The 17,886-nt window shown below is 42.8% G+C and overlaps 1 protein-coding gene across 1 annotated transcript in view; it reads right to left on the bottom strand.

Annotated features, from left to right (window-relative positions):
- The window catches only part of sdc2 (syndecan 2), a 46,444-nt gene that overhangs the window by 2,980 nt on the left and 25,578 nt on the right, over window positions 1-17,886 (bottom strand). The window contains exons 2-4 of the mRNA XM_035182922.2: window positions 5,632-5,746; window positions 4,656-4,828; window positions 2,992-3,121 (exon numbers count right to left, since the gene is read on the bottom strand). Coding sequence (XP_035038813.1) covers window positions 2,992-3,121; window positions 4,656-4,828; window positions 5,632-5,746 — 418 coding nt within the window. The remainder of the gene's footprint in view (window positions 1-2,991; window positions 3,122-4,655; window positions 4,829-5,631; window positions 5,747-17,886) is intronic.

Below are 17,886 nucleotides of genomic sequence, written 5' to 3'. Positions count from 1 at the left end.
GTGCAGCCTTATAATTTGGACATCCTGCACTTTAAGGGCAAGGAGAACATTATGGAAGATTCCGCGTCTTGTGCACTTCTTTACAACTTAACGATTAACATTTCTCATCGCTCACTCACACGGATTCATCCTATTGCATTGATGCTTTTTTACTTTTATTTCCTCTCGTGTGTTATGTAGGTTCTCGACAGGAGTTAAAACCACGTGTTTCAGACAGAGGCTGAGGAGAGGAGCTGCAGAATGAGAAATGTGACGTGTTTTCTGATCATAAGAGCCTGTAACCTTTTCAAATAATAACCCAAATTAAAAATATGAGCATGAGTATGAGCATAATGTCTCCTTTAAAACATTTATCATTATTTACAGACATTACGTGGTCTCCCTCTTTTGTGCCAAACTTTCCAGCAAGGTTGTGACTCACAGTTCCTGCTATTGTTGGAATAAATTGGAATACTAATGCACTGCAGCAGCACATTATCAGAATTTAGGGATTAAATGTAGTGTAACCAAACCACGACCGTCAGCGCCGACTGTGGAAACCAGTGCTGTTACTAAAATGTCAATCTCAATCAACAGACTCGGCCGTTTTCTGTGGTTCACTTCACCTCCTCTAATGTGCTGGTGAGTTTGAAAGTTAGCGTTCCATTAAGAGGATATTAATGCTGCAATCCTTGATTGGTACACAGAGCTGTGTTGCCCCAAGTGGGGCTGAGTCGACACGGTCTGTGTTCCAATCAGCTGAGGTCGACTGGGACTGAAGAGGAGGAAAGTAGAAGCACTGGCTCCATCTCTGAGGTAAAATCCAGAGAGAGGCAAACAAACCAAGTAGAACTGGATCCTGCACCTGAACAGGCAGATACTGATAAATGTCATTGCAAGACTAAAACATTGACTGACACCAAGACAACACTTCCCATAATGCACGTAAATTGCATCATTCATTCAATTTCCACATAAGATAGAATGAATTCCACATTGGTTTTAAAAACTTTAATTTCAACACTATGCGTTCCTTTGTTGTTAAAGTGCTGCATTCGTCTTGTAAATTAAATCCTGATTATAAGTGTTCAGCCTCGATCTCTACGGGTCCTCAGACTTCTTAGTCACAGATCCACTTGTACAATTTGAGAATTAAAAAAATATGAGGTCACTGGATTGTAGGAAGCCATATCAGCTATTTTGAAGTGGCTCCAACAAAAAGGTTTAGTTCATTTAAACCAACACAAGAACTAAATAAGTCTCTCGTGGTTTATGAGTTTTTTTCTGTACCGTTGCTCTTTTTTGTCTTGGTTTTTAAGCTTGCAGGTCACTCGAGGATTTCCACTCTCCCCAAGTTCACTGTCCCAAGTTCAACTGTAACAAATAATACTAATTAATCTGCGACAGAGTTTTCTGAATCCGACCCTGTGAGACTAAGACAGAAACGTTTGAGGTTTAACTTTCTGTAACGGACACTTTGTGAACCAATCGGCCACGAGTGGGTTAACATAAAGGGAAATCTGAATTAAATCCACCGAGGCTTTATTGAGAAATCCCCCTCCAGCTTTGACCCCCGACTCTCCTCACTAATGCTCCTAACTCGCCCCATGAGCTTATTTTACTCTCCCTCCCAATTATGCCTGTATGAGGTTCTTTATAGCTTCCTAATCTGTTTAAGGTCTCTCCTGGTGCTACGATCTGCCCTCTGCTCCACTTTGGGTTTCCACATGTTGACTGGCCCCCGCGGCCCCCTGGGTAAAGATCCTGGCACGCGCCCCAACTGCTGAGCTCCACGAAGCAGTAGCACAGTGAGCAAATGAAAATTAGATTACGGGCAATTATTTTTCATAGGAATCACGCAGGAGATGAAGATTAATGGTTACGAGCGAAAAAGGAAGGGTGAACTGAACGAGGTGGAGAAGAGGAAGAAGGGTGGAGGTGACCAAATTATACTTTCATTTACATTTACGAGGCATTATCGGAGGACTTTATGTTGGCAATTCCATTACAATCCAAGAACAATATGCACAAAAAGAAAAAGAAATGAGCCCATCAATCGGAGGGAGCTGCGACGCATTCCTGTCCTGATTTGTGCTCGTTGATGTTGCTTCAGCACGTTGCCAGCACCAGATGGAGATCACTACAGAGCGCGAGCGAGGTGCCAATCAATGTTTGCCTCAGACACGCAGGGAGAAGAGAGACGGCATCAGAGAGCGCTGCGATTTCTGAGTCAAATCATTTTTCCTTTTTTCGTGTATTCAAAGCAGCGAACGCCCACGATTGTTGTGAGTTCTGCACGGCCCCAAAGAGGGACTCTGGCAGAGTTTATTAAAAAGTAATTATTTTGAGAAGCGGATTGGGAGGGAGACTTTAGGGGAGAAATATTACCCATAATTCCAGCCCCGGAATTACGCTCACATGTCGTAACATATTAGAATCTGAGAAACATTAGACTGCAAAGTAAAGATTAACTCCCAGAATGCATCAATGTCCCTATTGGTGGAGAATCAAACTGGGAGGCTGAGGCAAAACTAAAACAAAGACACTTCAGTAGGAACAGAAAGTGGAGTCGGGTTAATGGTGTATAATTGTGTAGTACATGAGCATTTTAGCTGCATATCAGTAATAATACACCTGAAAACACACATCATGTGACCAATAACGTACACTGGGCATGTGTGAACAGGAAGTAGATTGTCTCCTCTACAGATGGTAGCTAAATTAAAATTAAAATACTACAAACAAGATACAACACTGGTGAAAAGTGAGAAAAGGAATTTCTTTTCTTGGACCGGCGACGAGGTGGAACTGTCCCTAAATGTTTTACAGTATTTTGCCTTCACCGCTGGTTGTCAAGTTAGGACTGATAAGAACCTGCGTCATCGATAACGTCCAAACGTCTCAGTTTTACACGTCTATGCTACAATGCACACTTGAAGACTCCGGAGTAGTGTGGACGACAGACGTAAATTAGTTCTCCAAAGAAGACATGGATTGATGTCTGTTACATACCTGCCAACACCTCTGTCCTCTGGAAGAGGTTTTCAGTGTGAACCTCAACGGCCTCCTGGGGTGAGCCGGGGGCACTGGTCGTACTGGTCATCTGGTTCTTCTGCATGTCCTCTGTAACTGGCACTGGTGCCTAGGTAAGGAAAGGGGGGGGGATGGAAGGAAGACAGTTTTGAGTATGACTGTTTTGTTTTTTTATTGAAATCAGACTTTCACACTCTCTCCTCCAATATGCGTTTAGAAGACTTGGATAATTTTGGTGTTATAGCTTAATTCCTAAATCCCTCCCTGGTATGATAATGCCGGTAAGTGCCAAACTATTTTTTGGAGACTCTGCTGGTTGATAATCTCACAGTGCCGACAACAAACAAGATATAAACTGTTTTGAGTCTTAATGCTAAGAAAAGCTAACTAACCAGCTGCACAGAAATTATTATTCTGATTCTATATTTCTATTTCCCAAATTACTGATGTCTTCCTTTAACGAAAAAAGAGATAAGGATGCCAAGGCCCAACGTGGAACTGAACCAGTACAGTTGACCTGAGACGAGAGTTGAAGAGAGTAGTAGTGAAGGAGGATAAATGGAACGCGGCCAGGTAGGCTCGGCTTAGGGGGGGTTGAGACCATGACGACTAATCCCAAACAGATGCAGTCTCCAGTACGGTACAGTAGGAGCAGGAGCGCACAACCCAGCAGCAGAGATCGAGGACGGCTCCAGAATATGTGATTATATCCGAGGGAGATGTAATCCTGCATATTTTTGCAATGGAGCGAAAAAAAACATTGAGAATTGACGTGCGCACTTGATCTTTGTCCTGAAAGTGACCTCGCAGCTGCTGGTATTACAAGGGATTTGATGACATATACTGGGTCAGATAAAGACACAGTGAGGTGCTGGGCCGCTCTGTTGAGTCTGGGGTTGTTAGAAATGAGCCACCGTGATTATTCCTACCAGGGGAAACACTCGGTGGAGGCACCACGAGACACAAAGAGGGTATGTAACAAATAAAACCATGATTATTAATGACAATAAAATCCATAATATCATCAGATATCTGCTTGGAATGAAGCAAATAGCAAGAGTTTAAATTTTGCCTTTAGAACCTCCTTTCTTTTTAAGCTCTGGACAGACACCAGCTGTTTCCCCCTGCATCCATTAATTTTAACTAAACTAATCCAAACACCTCAACTAATTTTTTAATCTGACATAAATGAGAGTGTGGCGATCATCTAATCTACCTCTCAAACACAAAGTGAAGAACCCTGCGTTTAAATCCTTTAAGTTAACCCCTTGGACTCAGACGTAGAAAATGTTCAGCCTGAGCCTACATTGATGTTTCCTGCTTATTATGATTTCTTTGAGTATCTTCAAATGCTTCATATCGATAAACTCTGAGCAACATAAGCTCAAGGTTCATTTAAGTCAATCAACCATCATAAACGATACAAGTATTGCAATTGTCGTTAAGGACGGTGGCTTCAGCTTCCCGGTACAAGAAGAATGAATGTTCTAGCTGTTATAGTTTTTATTTGAGAACGGTTTAAACAACCTCTAAAAAGAAGTCACCACTTTCTTTCTTCTCTTGCTCACTTGTGTCCAGCTCCTCAGCCGAGATACAGAATCAATTCTTGTTTGCCGTCCTGTCGATATCACAGAACCTCTTACCTCTGTTCTGAATGGTTTCCTGGGCGTGCTGTCGCGTGTCTTTTCTCTGACCGTAGCCGAGTCCACCCTGGGAGTGAAATCTTTGGTGGAGTCCTGGGTGGGCTGTGCTGCATTGGGCTCGAAATAAACCGTGCTGATAGTCACCGTTTCCTTCACCACTTCTTCACCCACTCCTGGGAGATACAAAAAAAAAGAAGAAAGAGGATGACAGGTAAATAATGTTGCTCAATGACGGGGGAATAAAATGTCTGAGAGACTAAAATTAAAGTAACGAATGACTTGTTATGGTTATTTTCTTCAGGGCATGTAAAAACGTTAAAGCAGCGATGTGTTAATGTGCAAAGAGGTAAAATATGGGCATTCATGTGATTAATATTTCATATCCAGAGAATCCAAGTACTTTGTCTCACTTAACTTCACACTTTATAGATTTTAATGCATGATTTACAGTTCAAAGATGCAGCCGAGCAGAGCTATAGGTTATATACAGTATTGGAAGTGCTATTGATCACTGTCCTCCTTTTACCTGACGTGACCTTCTCCCTCTGCAGCTCTACGCCTCCCTCAAGGAGGCCAGCTACTTTTGACCGAGGAAGGAGTGATTTAAAAAAAAAAAAGGTGCTTCGAGCAAGCAGAGCAGAGGAGCTAATAAAAAAGACATCTGAAAATTTGCACACTTGCCCACGGGCGGCCGGGGTGACAAGGCAATCTCAATTCAAATCGAGTGAGAGGAAGAGAGAGGCGATGAAAGAAAGAGAGGACGAGGAGAGGAAGAGGAAGGAGGGAAATAAAGAAGGAAGAGAGAGGAGGAAGGGGGGAAGTGTTGGCACTTTACTCTACAGTTGAAAGAAGGAAAAACTTCTCGGTTCATAAAACTTACCGGCAGCAGACTTGGAAATGAATGTCATCACACCTCGGGGTAATTGCCTGTGTTCGTGTGTGTTCGTGTGTGTGTGTGTGTGTAAACGTGTCTTACCTGAGCCAGACCCTGAGTTAAAGTCGTCATCATCTTCAGGGTAATAACCTCCTGAGCCTGTGTCATCCAGGTACAAGTCATCAGCCTGAGAGGACGACTTGGCTGCTTCTGCTATCTGCAAAAACCACAAGATAATGCTGGTGAGGACTCATGTCTATGTGAGACATTTTCTCTGCGCCTGTGCCACACAGAACACTTTCTCCATTTCAGAGTTTCAGCTAAATATGAATCCGAAGTGGCCACTGTTTAATTCTGGCCTTTAAATTATTAATTACACCCTCTCCGCTTTGAGACCAGCACTTCAGTGACTGATTATGTCTTTAATTGGCAAATATACGAAACCTCTCGGGTAGCAATTCAAAGCTTGTATCATTAGCGCGACTCGAGCAGCACAAATCTTTGCTAAATTCGCCATCCCGAGATCTCACGGGCCGCTAAGTGCAGCCAAAACCAGCCCGACAGTCGGTCGTGCTGCAGCAGCTATAAAGAGGGAATTAGTGCAAACACAAATGTTCAGCTGGGCGTTTGTCTCTTAGACGAGAATATGAACAGATCACCCCAAAAGTGAAGCCAAAGTGTTGTGATCGCCGCCCTGGTGGCCGGCTGCTGTATAGGTCATAATTCCAGCCTCCTCCATGTTAGTGGATGGGACTTGCACCAAACCAAAAGGTCAAAAACGCACACCAAAGATGCTTTCAGTCATTTCAGGGTAGTTGTTATCACAATGTTTGTTCAAGTATTCACTTTTCCCGTACGTTTGTTTTGATTGGTTATTTCATGCTATAAACCCGGAGAGAAACGTCATGTCATCACTTTTGCAGGTGTCAGTTGATTTCCCTCAAAACCGCAAATGTCAACCGACAGGAAAAGTCAGACGATCACAAAAAATCAGTGGGATTCATCCTCTGTAGCACATCACGTCCCTGTTATATGATCAGATGAAGCGATCGCAGCGTTTCGTCACTCCCTCGCTACCGTTTGTTACCAAGACAACGCACCCAACCAGTGGGAATGTTTGTGTTCCAGCTTAATGGAGTAACTGGCTGAACAGTTTAACAAGGCCTGTTTGTTTAGAAAGCTGCTCGTCACACGGTGAGATTCTAATGAGACCAAAAGAAAAAACTCGGAAATAAGACTTTTTTCACACTGAGAACTAGAAGTATGCTGGAAACCTACACATGACTGCTGTTATATAAGTGTGTGTGTGCATGCTACACAGGAATATTAAAGGTGTGTGTGTGACTGGAATAGATATAAACACATCCATGGCAACATCCATTCAACTCCTATTCACCAATCAGTGGTGGGCTGTACGGCCCCTTCTATACTGATAGTCCTGCTTTAGAAAAAAGGTACAAAAGAGAGAGAGTGTGAGAGTGTGTGTGTGTGTGTGTGTGTGTGTGTGTGTGTGTGTGTGTGTGTGTGTGTGTGTGTGTGCGTTTGTGTGTGTTTGTGTGGCACCCATTAAGCTGGCTGCAACACTTCCAGGCTTCCACTGCTCTGTGCGTGTAGAGCTGATAAATCTGAGGCTGAGTGAAGCCGGATTGGAGGAAATAATCAATTGGCTCGACAGGAAATAAGTTCTTTTCTTTGTTAGGTGCAAAAAATGTGAGAAAGCTGAGGAAAAAAAGAGAAATGTCCCCCTCCTTGGTTGGAAGCAGCAGGTACAGTACAGCCGAGAAACAGCCACAGTATTACAACTGGTAATTGGTTTGTGGATGATCTGTTTTTTTCCATTAGTGGGAAAAATGTGAAGATGATGTTTTATGTGAATTACAGCATTTTTTGACGTAGTTTTATATTATAGCCCCAATCATTTTTCGGTTGGATGATGAAATGGGCCGATATGAGGCTTTTATAGACCCATTATAAACAGAATAAACATCTTACAAAAGATGTGCTTGACCTGATATTTCAGGTAAAAAAATGTTTACTTTATTTTCTTAATACGAGTTTTATATACGTGTGTTTCCTTAATATTTAAGGTTATTTACAATAAAGTTTATGGTTAAACTGTAAATTATCAAACCTAAAGCACATTTGTTCATCATAAGGGTTTGACAACAGCACTTTCAACAATTATTTTTATATATATATATATATATGGCTGTTATATCGGTATCGGCCCCTAGAAATCCATCCAATAATCAATTGGTTTACGTATCTTGTGTTCAAGTGTATGTGTGCAGGACTGAGTGCAGTTTTCCCTTTGGGCCCAATAAAATTAAAGTTGAACTAAATAAATAATAAAGTCCCAACACAAAATCCCTTTCACAATCTCACAGAACCCAAAGCAGCATCTTCAGGTTTGTTTGACAAACAGTCAAAAATCCAAATATATTCAATCTCTAGTGATAGAAAATCCTCAGCTTCCTTCTTGATAAGCGACTTCAATGACGGACGGAGAAAATGCTTCTGTTGCCTCCCTGCTCCATCCTCTGCATTTTCTAATTACAGCCAGTATTCTAATGCGAGTGTGTTCAGTAATGCTTTGGAGTCATTGTGTGTGTGTGCATATGTGTGTGCTTTTGTGGAGCCATGAAAGAAAGGACCCGGCACTCTCCATAACAAAGAAGCAGGGAGTATACACAGCTAACAACAGTGTGAAAGAGAGAGAAGGGAAGACAGAGGCGAGATGAAACAGAACAATGCGTTTCTCCATCTCTCCTCTCGCGACTGCCGCTGACTTAAAGGCCTTTCACCGCTGAGCCGCCTGATCAAAGAGAGAATTTGTTCAAAGCAACTTTATCTTAACCTCTCCTGCCTTGTTTTCCTCCAAACACAACCACCTACCCCCCCACCCACTCGGCTGATGCACTGGTGCATGTGGTCCGCAGGTCTTTATGCAGTGATGATACCAGCACAATGGGGCAAAGAGGAGGCAAGGCTGCAGATCAAATGGTGACAAAGGCCACTAATGAGAGAGAGGCCACACACACACACACACACACACACACACACACACACACACACACACACACACACACGCGCATCAGCGGACGTGTTTTACAAATGCATGCAAGCATTCATCGATTCATTGATTACACATACACACACATTAGTGGGAGCAATTGAGAACATGCCATGACACCACACAGACATGCAAGCAGATGGAGTAATGACAATGTGGCTTTGACTCCCACTGGGGATCTTTGATGCGGAGTTCAAAGATATTATCGCTCCAATGAGAACATGTTCACAGGACTTGTTAATTATATTAAGGGATGAATCTTATGTGATGCTCCAGGAGTCAGAGCCAATTATAGTTCTATTTTTCCTTTCTTTAAATTCCCTTAGGATCCAATATAAAGTCTCAGACTGATTATTATTTAAATTATCAATGAATTTAAGGATTATTTTCTTGATTTTTCACTTTTTCATTGTCGTACAGCAAAGAGAAAAAGAGCCAATCACAAGCTCCCAGAGTTGGATGAATTCAAATTAGAGCCCAGCCGATAAAATCTGAAAATAACCTTTCACAGACGTATCTGTATTGTTTAAGTGAGCAGATATGTTACGATATAAAAACCTTTATTCAACAGAATAAGGTGCAGAAGAATATGAAGATGATAAATATATGTAATTATACTCAATAAACACGTTGAAATTCTAAGGGAGTCCACTTGTTTGCCGTCGAGTTTAGAACAAGATAAAAGAAGGTGCACCTAGTGTTCAGTGGCTCTGTTTATTTGGAGCTCGAGGTTGCACAGTCTCCTCTGTAATCTTCGTGTTTCAACAGTTAAAACAAAGCACTTGGATTACAGAGGTCCGACTGCACAAGCCACACAACTCCCACCGAATCCAGACAGATCTGAGAGGAGGAAATGCTCTGTTTGACCTTGATAAACTTCACCGACTTTATCTGAATCACAGCCACAAACTGGCCAGTGTGTGCGCACGGGCAATAAACTTGATAAAGCTCGACTTTCTCCATCGCTCGCACGCGCGCGCGCGCACGCACGCACGCACGCACGCACGCACGCACGCACGCACGCACGCACACACACAGAGCAGCCCTGATAAACTCTGCTCTCTTTATCAATCCAGTGACATTTACAGGTAGTCCCTGCTTTCTGCCCTTATCACAGTCTCTGAGCTGAACCAGACATCAATCCGCTGACAAGTACAGCAGAGGGAACACCGAAAACCACAAGGTTACTTCACTGCGGCACGGCTGCTCTGGTCCACAGGGCCGGAAAACCCCCTACCGATTGTGGAATAGATTCAGGAAGGGAGGAACATGATTAATTGATCCAGTTGGAAATATGTAATTTTCAACTTATTATTTCTTTTAGGCGATCAATGTTAGGTTTCCCACGGTGGAGAAAACATTTCAGATTCCCATTTATTATACAGCAATAGATAACTGACCCTTTTCCCGCGCTATATCATCATTCATTAAACTTGACAGTTAATGTTATAGCTCATAAGATAATAAACCTCAAGACCTGGACAAGGGTTATCACTCCCTTAACATATCAATTAGACATTTTGTGAACAGGGCATTGTTTTTGACACTTTCACAAATTGTTTGAAGAATAATTCAGGGATCTTGCGTATGCTCTTTGATATGAATCCTAATAAAAACGCAGATCTAGCGGATTCAAATAAAAGTTTTATTGTGTTTGTCATTTAAAAAAAAATCTATCTATCATTCTTTTGCACTGGAGATTAAGATTTTGTGATCTGGCTCAGCTATGAGGCTTGAATAATAACAAGTAGTAATAATCAACAGTATGTTATGATCCCAGTATCATATGCTCTAGTTTTGATCTTACTCTATATGCTCACATGTAAACCAAACATTATCTGTGCACAGAAATCAACAGTAAACACGCTGCAGAGTGGAAGAAGCTCGCTTATCTTCACTATGACAACCAGTAATAAATGGGAACTATGAGCATCAAAGACACACATTCAGTCGCTCTCCATAAATGAGGCTCAACTTCCCACCGGTCCTGCTCTGACGAGTGTCATTCTTTGAGCTGAACACCTCGTAGTGGACTAAAAAAAGACCGAGCGTCAGAGAGAAGCACAGAAGCAGAGGAAGAGGGAGGCGAACATCAAAGCCCCTGAGTGACACTTAGTAAGAAGTACAACACACACACACACACACACACAAACAAACGCACACATGCTCAAAGCGGCTTTGCCTTTGTGCACAAACAAGTGAGTAAGAAAGAGGGCCAAGGTTCATACATATATATAGAAATCCACCACATGTGTGCTGCCCTCATCGCACACAAACCTACACATAAGCAAATAAAGATATAACTGTGTATGATAAAAGAAAATTAAAAAATATCCTGGAAACAGATTCTGCCATCTTGTTCCAAAGACATAATTTGGAGCTGGTGTCTGAAGTAGGGATTTGGGGATGGAGCCATGGTAACAAGGTTGCACCGATACAGAGTCAATTATGACATTTTACCTTGTTTTAATGGCATCAAATAACAAATCAAAACCAAATTTCTTAGAAAAATTAACAATTGAACATACATCGGTGTGATAAGAACTATTGGAAATGACAGAAACCCTCTTTGAGGAAAAGATTATTTGACGAAATTTTTTATTATTTTGACTTTTTAGTTTGCTCCATGTCCAATCCACTAACATGGAGGAGGGGAGGAGCCAGCCATTCATGCTCGAAAAACCTTATAGTTTATCTACTTTTAACTATTTACTTTAACTTTTTACTATTCAACTGGCATTACTGAGTCAGCTCTCTGGTTTCTGGAATATTTTTGAAGATATGAGGGATCAAATTCATTTCCAGTCAAACTGTGGAGCGAGATTTTTCCACTCTACTTTCAATTCTTCTTTTAACCTTTATTATCCGACTCTAACCAGTGGAGCTTTGTGCCTTCTCGAGCAGTCACTCACTCGAGGATTCACGAGTTTGCACACTTTCAGCGACAGCCTCATTTAAGCACTTTTTAACAAGCAGATACAAAGTAGTCGGATCAAGTTTACAGACGGTGAGAGGAGCAGACGGACGGACGAGGAAAGAGCAAGTGGAAGGTAGCAGAGCGGCCGTAATGAGCTAGCAGCTTGCGATGTGTGCCCTCTATTAGCTGTGAGGGGGGCTGCGGTAACTGGCATCTCTTGCCTGCTAATGAACTAATAAGCCGGCAGGAAGTGCGGCTGCCGCACTCTCCGTCCGTCTGTGTGTGTCAGTTTGACCTGAAAATCTGAAGCAGAGCCGAGGAGCTGCACAACAAATTGCAGATGACATAGAAGGAGGGATTGAGGAGGAGATAAAAGAGAGAGTAGAGTTGACAAAAGGGTAGAGAGGATGAGGGGAGGGAGGGAGGGAGGGAAAGAAGCCGCTGCTGCAGACAATCCTGTAGCCGGGAGGTTGCTGTGCTAAAAGCCTGTCAGAATCACCATGTCCATGCCTAGCGGGGCTTGAAAGGCACCAGGCCTGCATGTGCTTACACTATCTGAGAGTGTGTGAGGGTGATATCTGCGTCGCTCTCTCCTTTTTTATAAGAGATGGACGGAGGGGATGATGGGATACATATGGAGGGAAATGGAGTCATCTGAACCAACCCAGGGCCCCAGACTTTCTACTGTTGACACACTGCGCTCGCTTCGAACTCAACAAATATTAGCTCATCTCCGAGTAAGGCCAGGGGGGGAAAAAAAAGTGTTCCTCAAAGGAATGCACACACACACACACTCATACACACACACACACACTTGAACATCTGCGTATCCATGAAAGCACCCATGGGACACGCACATGTGCCAACACAGACACACAAACCCCCGAATCCAGCTCTCACATCTCAAAGGCATGAGAGGAATACACAGAAACACATCATAACACCGGCTTCAGAGGGAGGAAAAGAGCGGAAAACAAGTGCACGGGGGCCAGCAGACAGACAGCGTCTCAGATCCTCCCGCTGTCGGTCTGCTGATAGCTCTGGTTCCAGTTCCTGAAGTCTCGCTCAGAACTGCAAGAAGCGTAGGAAACACGAAACAAAAAAAACCACAACAGAGGAAAAAATAACAGCCGTCGCTGCTTTCTAAGCACAGTCACTCCACCAGGTTTAAGGCATTGTGCTTTACAACCGTAACTTCTCTATAATTCATCGGATTGTCTTCAGCGAACGCACTTTTATCAGCCACTGCACTTACACACGTGCCTCCTCTTTTTCTTATATTTAATTCAACACACTTTCACTCTTTTGTTGCACATTGCCTAAGTTAGTGAAGCTACACTGGTGAGACAGTACTGACACGAATGGAACAATTTAGAAGATTAATCAGCAACGGTTTTCATGATAAAGTTATTATTTAACTCATTTTAACTCATTAAACATGAGCACTTCTATATGTGTCCATTAAATATGAAGCTACAGCAGCCATTAGCTTATATCCAAACAAATATCTGCATCTAGAGAACTCAGTAATGTGGGAAGGGCCAGTGTGTGTGTGTGTGTGTGTGTGTGTGTGTGTGTGTGTGTGTGTGTGTGTGTCAGGATGTGATAATCCCTAATTAACAAAGTAAAGGTGGCAGAGAGGCCTGCTGGCTTTCACTTTATCTGTTCTACTCGGCTTGCCACAGATCCATATAGAAGGCCGACGGAGCAACACAGTGTGGCAGGCAACCTGTGTCAATCTGCTGTGGACGAACCAGACTCCCTCCACATGTCCCCCCCCCCCACATGGGCTTTATCACTGCACAACAGACAGGACCCTCAGCAGAAAACAGAAGGAGAGAGGAGCAGGTTGAAGGCTGAGAGGTGTTGGAAGACCTGATAATGCATTTAGCAATTTAAATCTATTTCATTTCAGACTCCTGGTAAAGGTTAATGCTTGATTTACCAGGCGTGTGTGGCATTTTGATTTGTCTTGATACCACAACAGCTCTGATTTCGCACACCTGAGTGTTTTTTCTCACCACAGTGATTTAGAGCAATCTTGAAATTTTAGAGCAATTTGCCATAACAGACTGACAAAGTGAGACATTTTCTCAGAAAGCTGGAATAATATCAAATTGATGGACATAATATAACCAATAAGGTGTCACTGAGGGTGGTTATACTCTGTTTGCTCTGGACTTTCAGCCTTTTCAGGTTAGTCCAAACCAAACGTACAGGTGTTAAAGACGCCGGTCCAGACCAACCGCGACAAGTTGAGACAACATTAAACAATACAAAGGGAAAAAGACGCTTTTTGCCGTCTGTGTCTCCAATGATATGAACAACGCGGACGTTCATTTGACGCATTCAAACTAATGTTGAGTTCTGCAGTGGCAACGGAATTAATGAAATGAACTGCTTCATGCATTTTATAAATTTAAAACTACTACAAGTAACACACCCATTTACAAACCAACACTTTCAGATGTGTCTTTAATTCTCCTGGAGATCTTTGTCTATGTGTTGAGGAGAAATCCTTCAAATGGGATTTTAAAGAAACATCCTCCTGCTTTGCAACTCTATTGTGACAGGAAGGAGCAGAGGAAATGAACAATAGCCTCCCTGATGTGTTGTAGTAGCTGTAATGAGCAGCAGGAGAGGAGTGACAGAGTCGGGGGAGTGTTTGGTTTGGCGGCCAATCATGGCGACAAACTGGGTCCGGTGAATCCAAGAAGCATCGGACATCAACACGGCTCCATGATCGGTGCATGAAAGAACAGCTGGATTTGTGATGGTGTTTGTTATTAGAGACAGGCGGAGCTGGCAAACATTACATTTGTCCAACACCTGCTGATGAGTGAACAAACTGCTGGGAGGAAAATAAAGTCTCTGTGTGTGTGGGTGGTGAGCATTGTTTGGGAAATGTAAAATCGGAAGAACAGGCAGAAACAGCCACCTACAGGAGTCAGGATGTCAGACCGTAACTCTTACAGGCTAGAAAAAGTTAGTCTGTACCCTGTGTGTGTGTGTGTGTGTGTGTGTGTGTGTGTGTGTGTGTGTGTGTGTGTGTGTGTGTGTGTGTGTGTGTGTCTGCCTTTGTGCTCTTTGAACCCACTCTAACTTTTATTGCCCTCCCAGGGATCATAATAAGGAACTAATTGATAGTCTTTGAGCTGCGGGCTGGGGAGAGGGGGAGTTCCTGCCGGAAGTCAACACAAATCAAACTCTCCCCGAGCCCTTGAGGTCTGGAGCTACTCCAGCTGAGTTGTGGTACGTGTGCGTGTGCTTGTGTGTGTGTGTGTGTGTGTGTGTGTGTGTGCGGGGTGGGGGGGCCAAGACAGAGAGGAAATGTGGAAAAAGAGTGCGACTAAGATAAAATAAGAGCCGTCGTCTGGAGTTGACTTTTATGGCTCACACATCTACTTGCCTCCTCGCTTAAGCACCTGAGCTTCCACTTCTTAAGTCGGAAGTTTCTTCCTGTTCAAAACAAGTGTTTGTTTTTTTACAAGTGCTTTCTCATCGCGTCATTTGGCGCTAGGTCACTTTTTGAAGTTCATATTTGGACGTTAATGTTTGATTTAAATCTCTAGAAGTGCAACACGCAGTCTTACGCCTTGTGATCCAGCAGAGGGCGCTCACCATCAGCGTGACCTATTGCATGCATTCTTGACCGATCAGTAAAGTGAGCCAGTAATGTTACGTTAGCCGTGTTCCACGTAGACCGCAAAAGCCGAACTGAAAGAAGTCGGTCTGGACTACGGAGGATTTCTGTGATTTGCGACACCAGCTTGTCCCGATCTGGCCCCTGTCGCCTAGCAACAGAGCTGGTAGTGGGACACAAGGAAAAAAGTTTTAATGCCACCTGGTTTTTTACTTACTTTAAAAAAACGACGTTTGCAACCGAAGCAAAAATAAATACTGGGATAGGTTGGCCCCCGAAGAGGATTCACCTGTTAGAGCCTTCATAACTCAGGGAGCCTTTGAAATGGGACGGTCTGGTCGCGCTGCTGTTCTCGGTGAAAGGTGTGAAATTCGTTGGAACTTGGAAAATTTGGGATATAACACAAATTCATAGAATTCCAGTCATTTCTCTCTAAATAGGTAAATAATACAAGTCAACCCAGCACTGACAGCTTCACACAAATAAGTATAAAAAACGATTTAAAAGAGTGACACTGATTTGACTAAGCTCAACACTGTACAGTATCCTCTGGAAAATTCCTCCCACCCCCTCTGACCCTGTTCATTTACCCCCTCCTCCCTCCAGATTAGATCACATTGCCTCGGTAGGTGAAAGGCCCCCCTCAACAACCTGAGCACAAGCCGAGCATGTGGGAGCTTTCAGCTCAGATTCATATCGTCTCTGATTCCAAAACAAACGGCCATCTGACATAGAAAGCCATACAGCACATTCCACTGGGCTCAAGCGCCTTCGTGAGGGGGAGCAGGGGCAGCTTCTAGCTCCGGGCGCTCAAAGACTGTCTGCACCACACTGCACCGTGAGCAATACACGGTGAAAGCTATGGGTCACTTTAAGGGCCCGTTATTTATATATCGGTTTGTTTGCAGGATTATGTCCAAAACGAATGCATTGATTTCCACGAAATGGAACACGGGCCATGAAGGAAGTCATTAAATTTTGGGGCAGATCCCAAAAAACTAATCTGATATATTTGGGGACTGATACCTAACGTGAGTGTGTGCAATTTGGTGCAGATCCAAATAATATACATGTGGTTTCTCTGGGGGATTATTGGGCCTTTGGCGGAGGTGTGTGCTCTGTTCTCCACTAAAAACATTTAAATGAACCACTCTATTATTTTTATTGCAATAAAGAAGATTTCAAACCTAATCCTGCTGCTGTAAATACCCACTGGCACAACCACATAGGTATTAATCCTCGTTTGAAAATAGACCCCAGTAAAAACACAATTTGCTCCTGTTTGAGTGATGTGTATGAGAAAAACAGATTACTTAGCATTTGTTTAAAATTGAAAAATATATATTCTTGTCCAGTTTTTAAAGTTCATGCCCTAATGAATAAACTAATGGTTCTGCAGCTGGAACCACAGATATGTTGAGCGTGGACATAAACATTGGGGACTATCGATTAATCACTCATTGTTTTTATTGACTGCAGAGTCAGTGATGAAAAAGACTAAATCAAAAAATCAAAAATGTTCCCAAACACTTTTAATCATACACCCATGTACAACAATAATAGCTTTTTAATACCGTTTTACACCTGGCTCGGGCAGAAAAACATCTGGCTCTCTTTACTAGCTAGTACATAATTAAATGTGTTCACCAGCTACTCAGTTACGTGGACTCCCACTGCTTCGTGCTGGACATGTAGTGTGCAGCTGGGAGCTGTGGTTTTATACCATACATCAGTGATTGTCATTGCAACTGCAAATTACCTTGAGTTAGTTCAAGTATGCACGGAATATGTATTCTCAGCTGCAGTATCTCTGTATAACCCATCGCTCTGTCCAGGCTTTTCACATGAGAACGCAGATGAAAAGTCGACTGACCCTTTCCTCTAACACTGTCCTGCACGCCGTTATTAAAAGGATGAGACCAGTCTTTAACGGGTGCATTAGCACAACTTTATGTCCTCACAAAGATAAAGCAAACACTGCAGGACTACAGACCTTTCTGTGCGAGTGCTGCTGCTAAATGGACATGACGGAAATAAAGAATAAGGGCAGAAAGTGAAATTATGACCCATTCTCGTAATTTCTAGAGCACAACTGATTTATGAGTCTATATGAACCTTTCACAGATAAGATCGTATCTGCATTTATGTTAACAGATCATTTTTATGTTCTTAATTATATATTATATCCTTAATATTCGACATATTTGTGTTTTCTTTTTATTTATAATAACTTGTAATAAAGTGGCATTTTAGGAGTCATTACATTTTTCCAAAATCTGCATTAATGTTATCAAGACAATGACTATTAATGACTTTGCTGATCTCCTGACTTGTCCTCTAACACCACCATGAAGTTTCCATTTGTGATTTTTGTTTATTTGTCTCCTACAAAGAAATTTGGTGCAGACATTGGCCCAGTAAAGTCCACTTTTAAAAACCTTGACACCGGAGATTTAATTGTGACAAAAGAAAAACAAAAAGAGCTTGAGATTGGAGGGTGGGTCGAGTCTCGACCCTGCCGATCATTACGTGCTGCTCTGGAACCAGCGCCACACGCTCCTCTGTGCTTCATTCCCACAGACCAGTAAGTCACAACATGGAGCGGCTGTGATTTCCTCCCTCGCAGTATTGCTTCCCAACAGGAAGAAAGACAATTTCATGGCTTCCAAGAAAAACAGCCACATGCTGACAGGCCGCCGATTTCGCTCTCGCCTCACATGTCCA

Source organism: Hippoglossus stenolepis, chromosome 17 (assembly GCF_022539355.2).
Source record: "Hippoglossus stenolepis isolate QCI-W04-F060 chromosome 17, HSTE1.2, whole genome shotgun sequence".
NCBI lineage: Eukaryota > Metazoa > Chordata > Actinopteri > Pleuronectiformes > Pleuronectidae > Hippoglossus > Hippoglossus stenolepis.
This window is presented reverse-complemented; position numbering and strand designations above follow the sequence as displayed.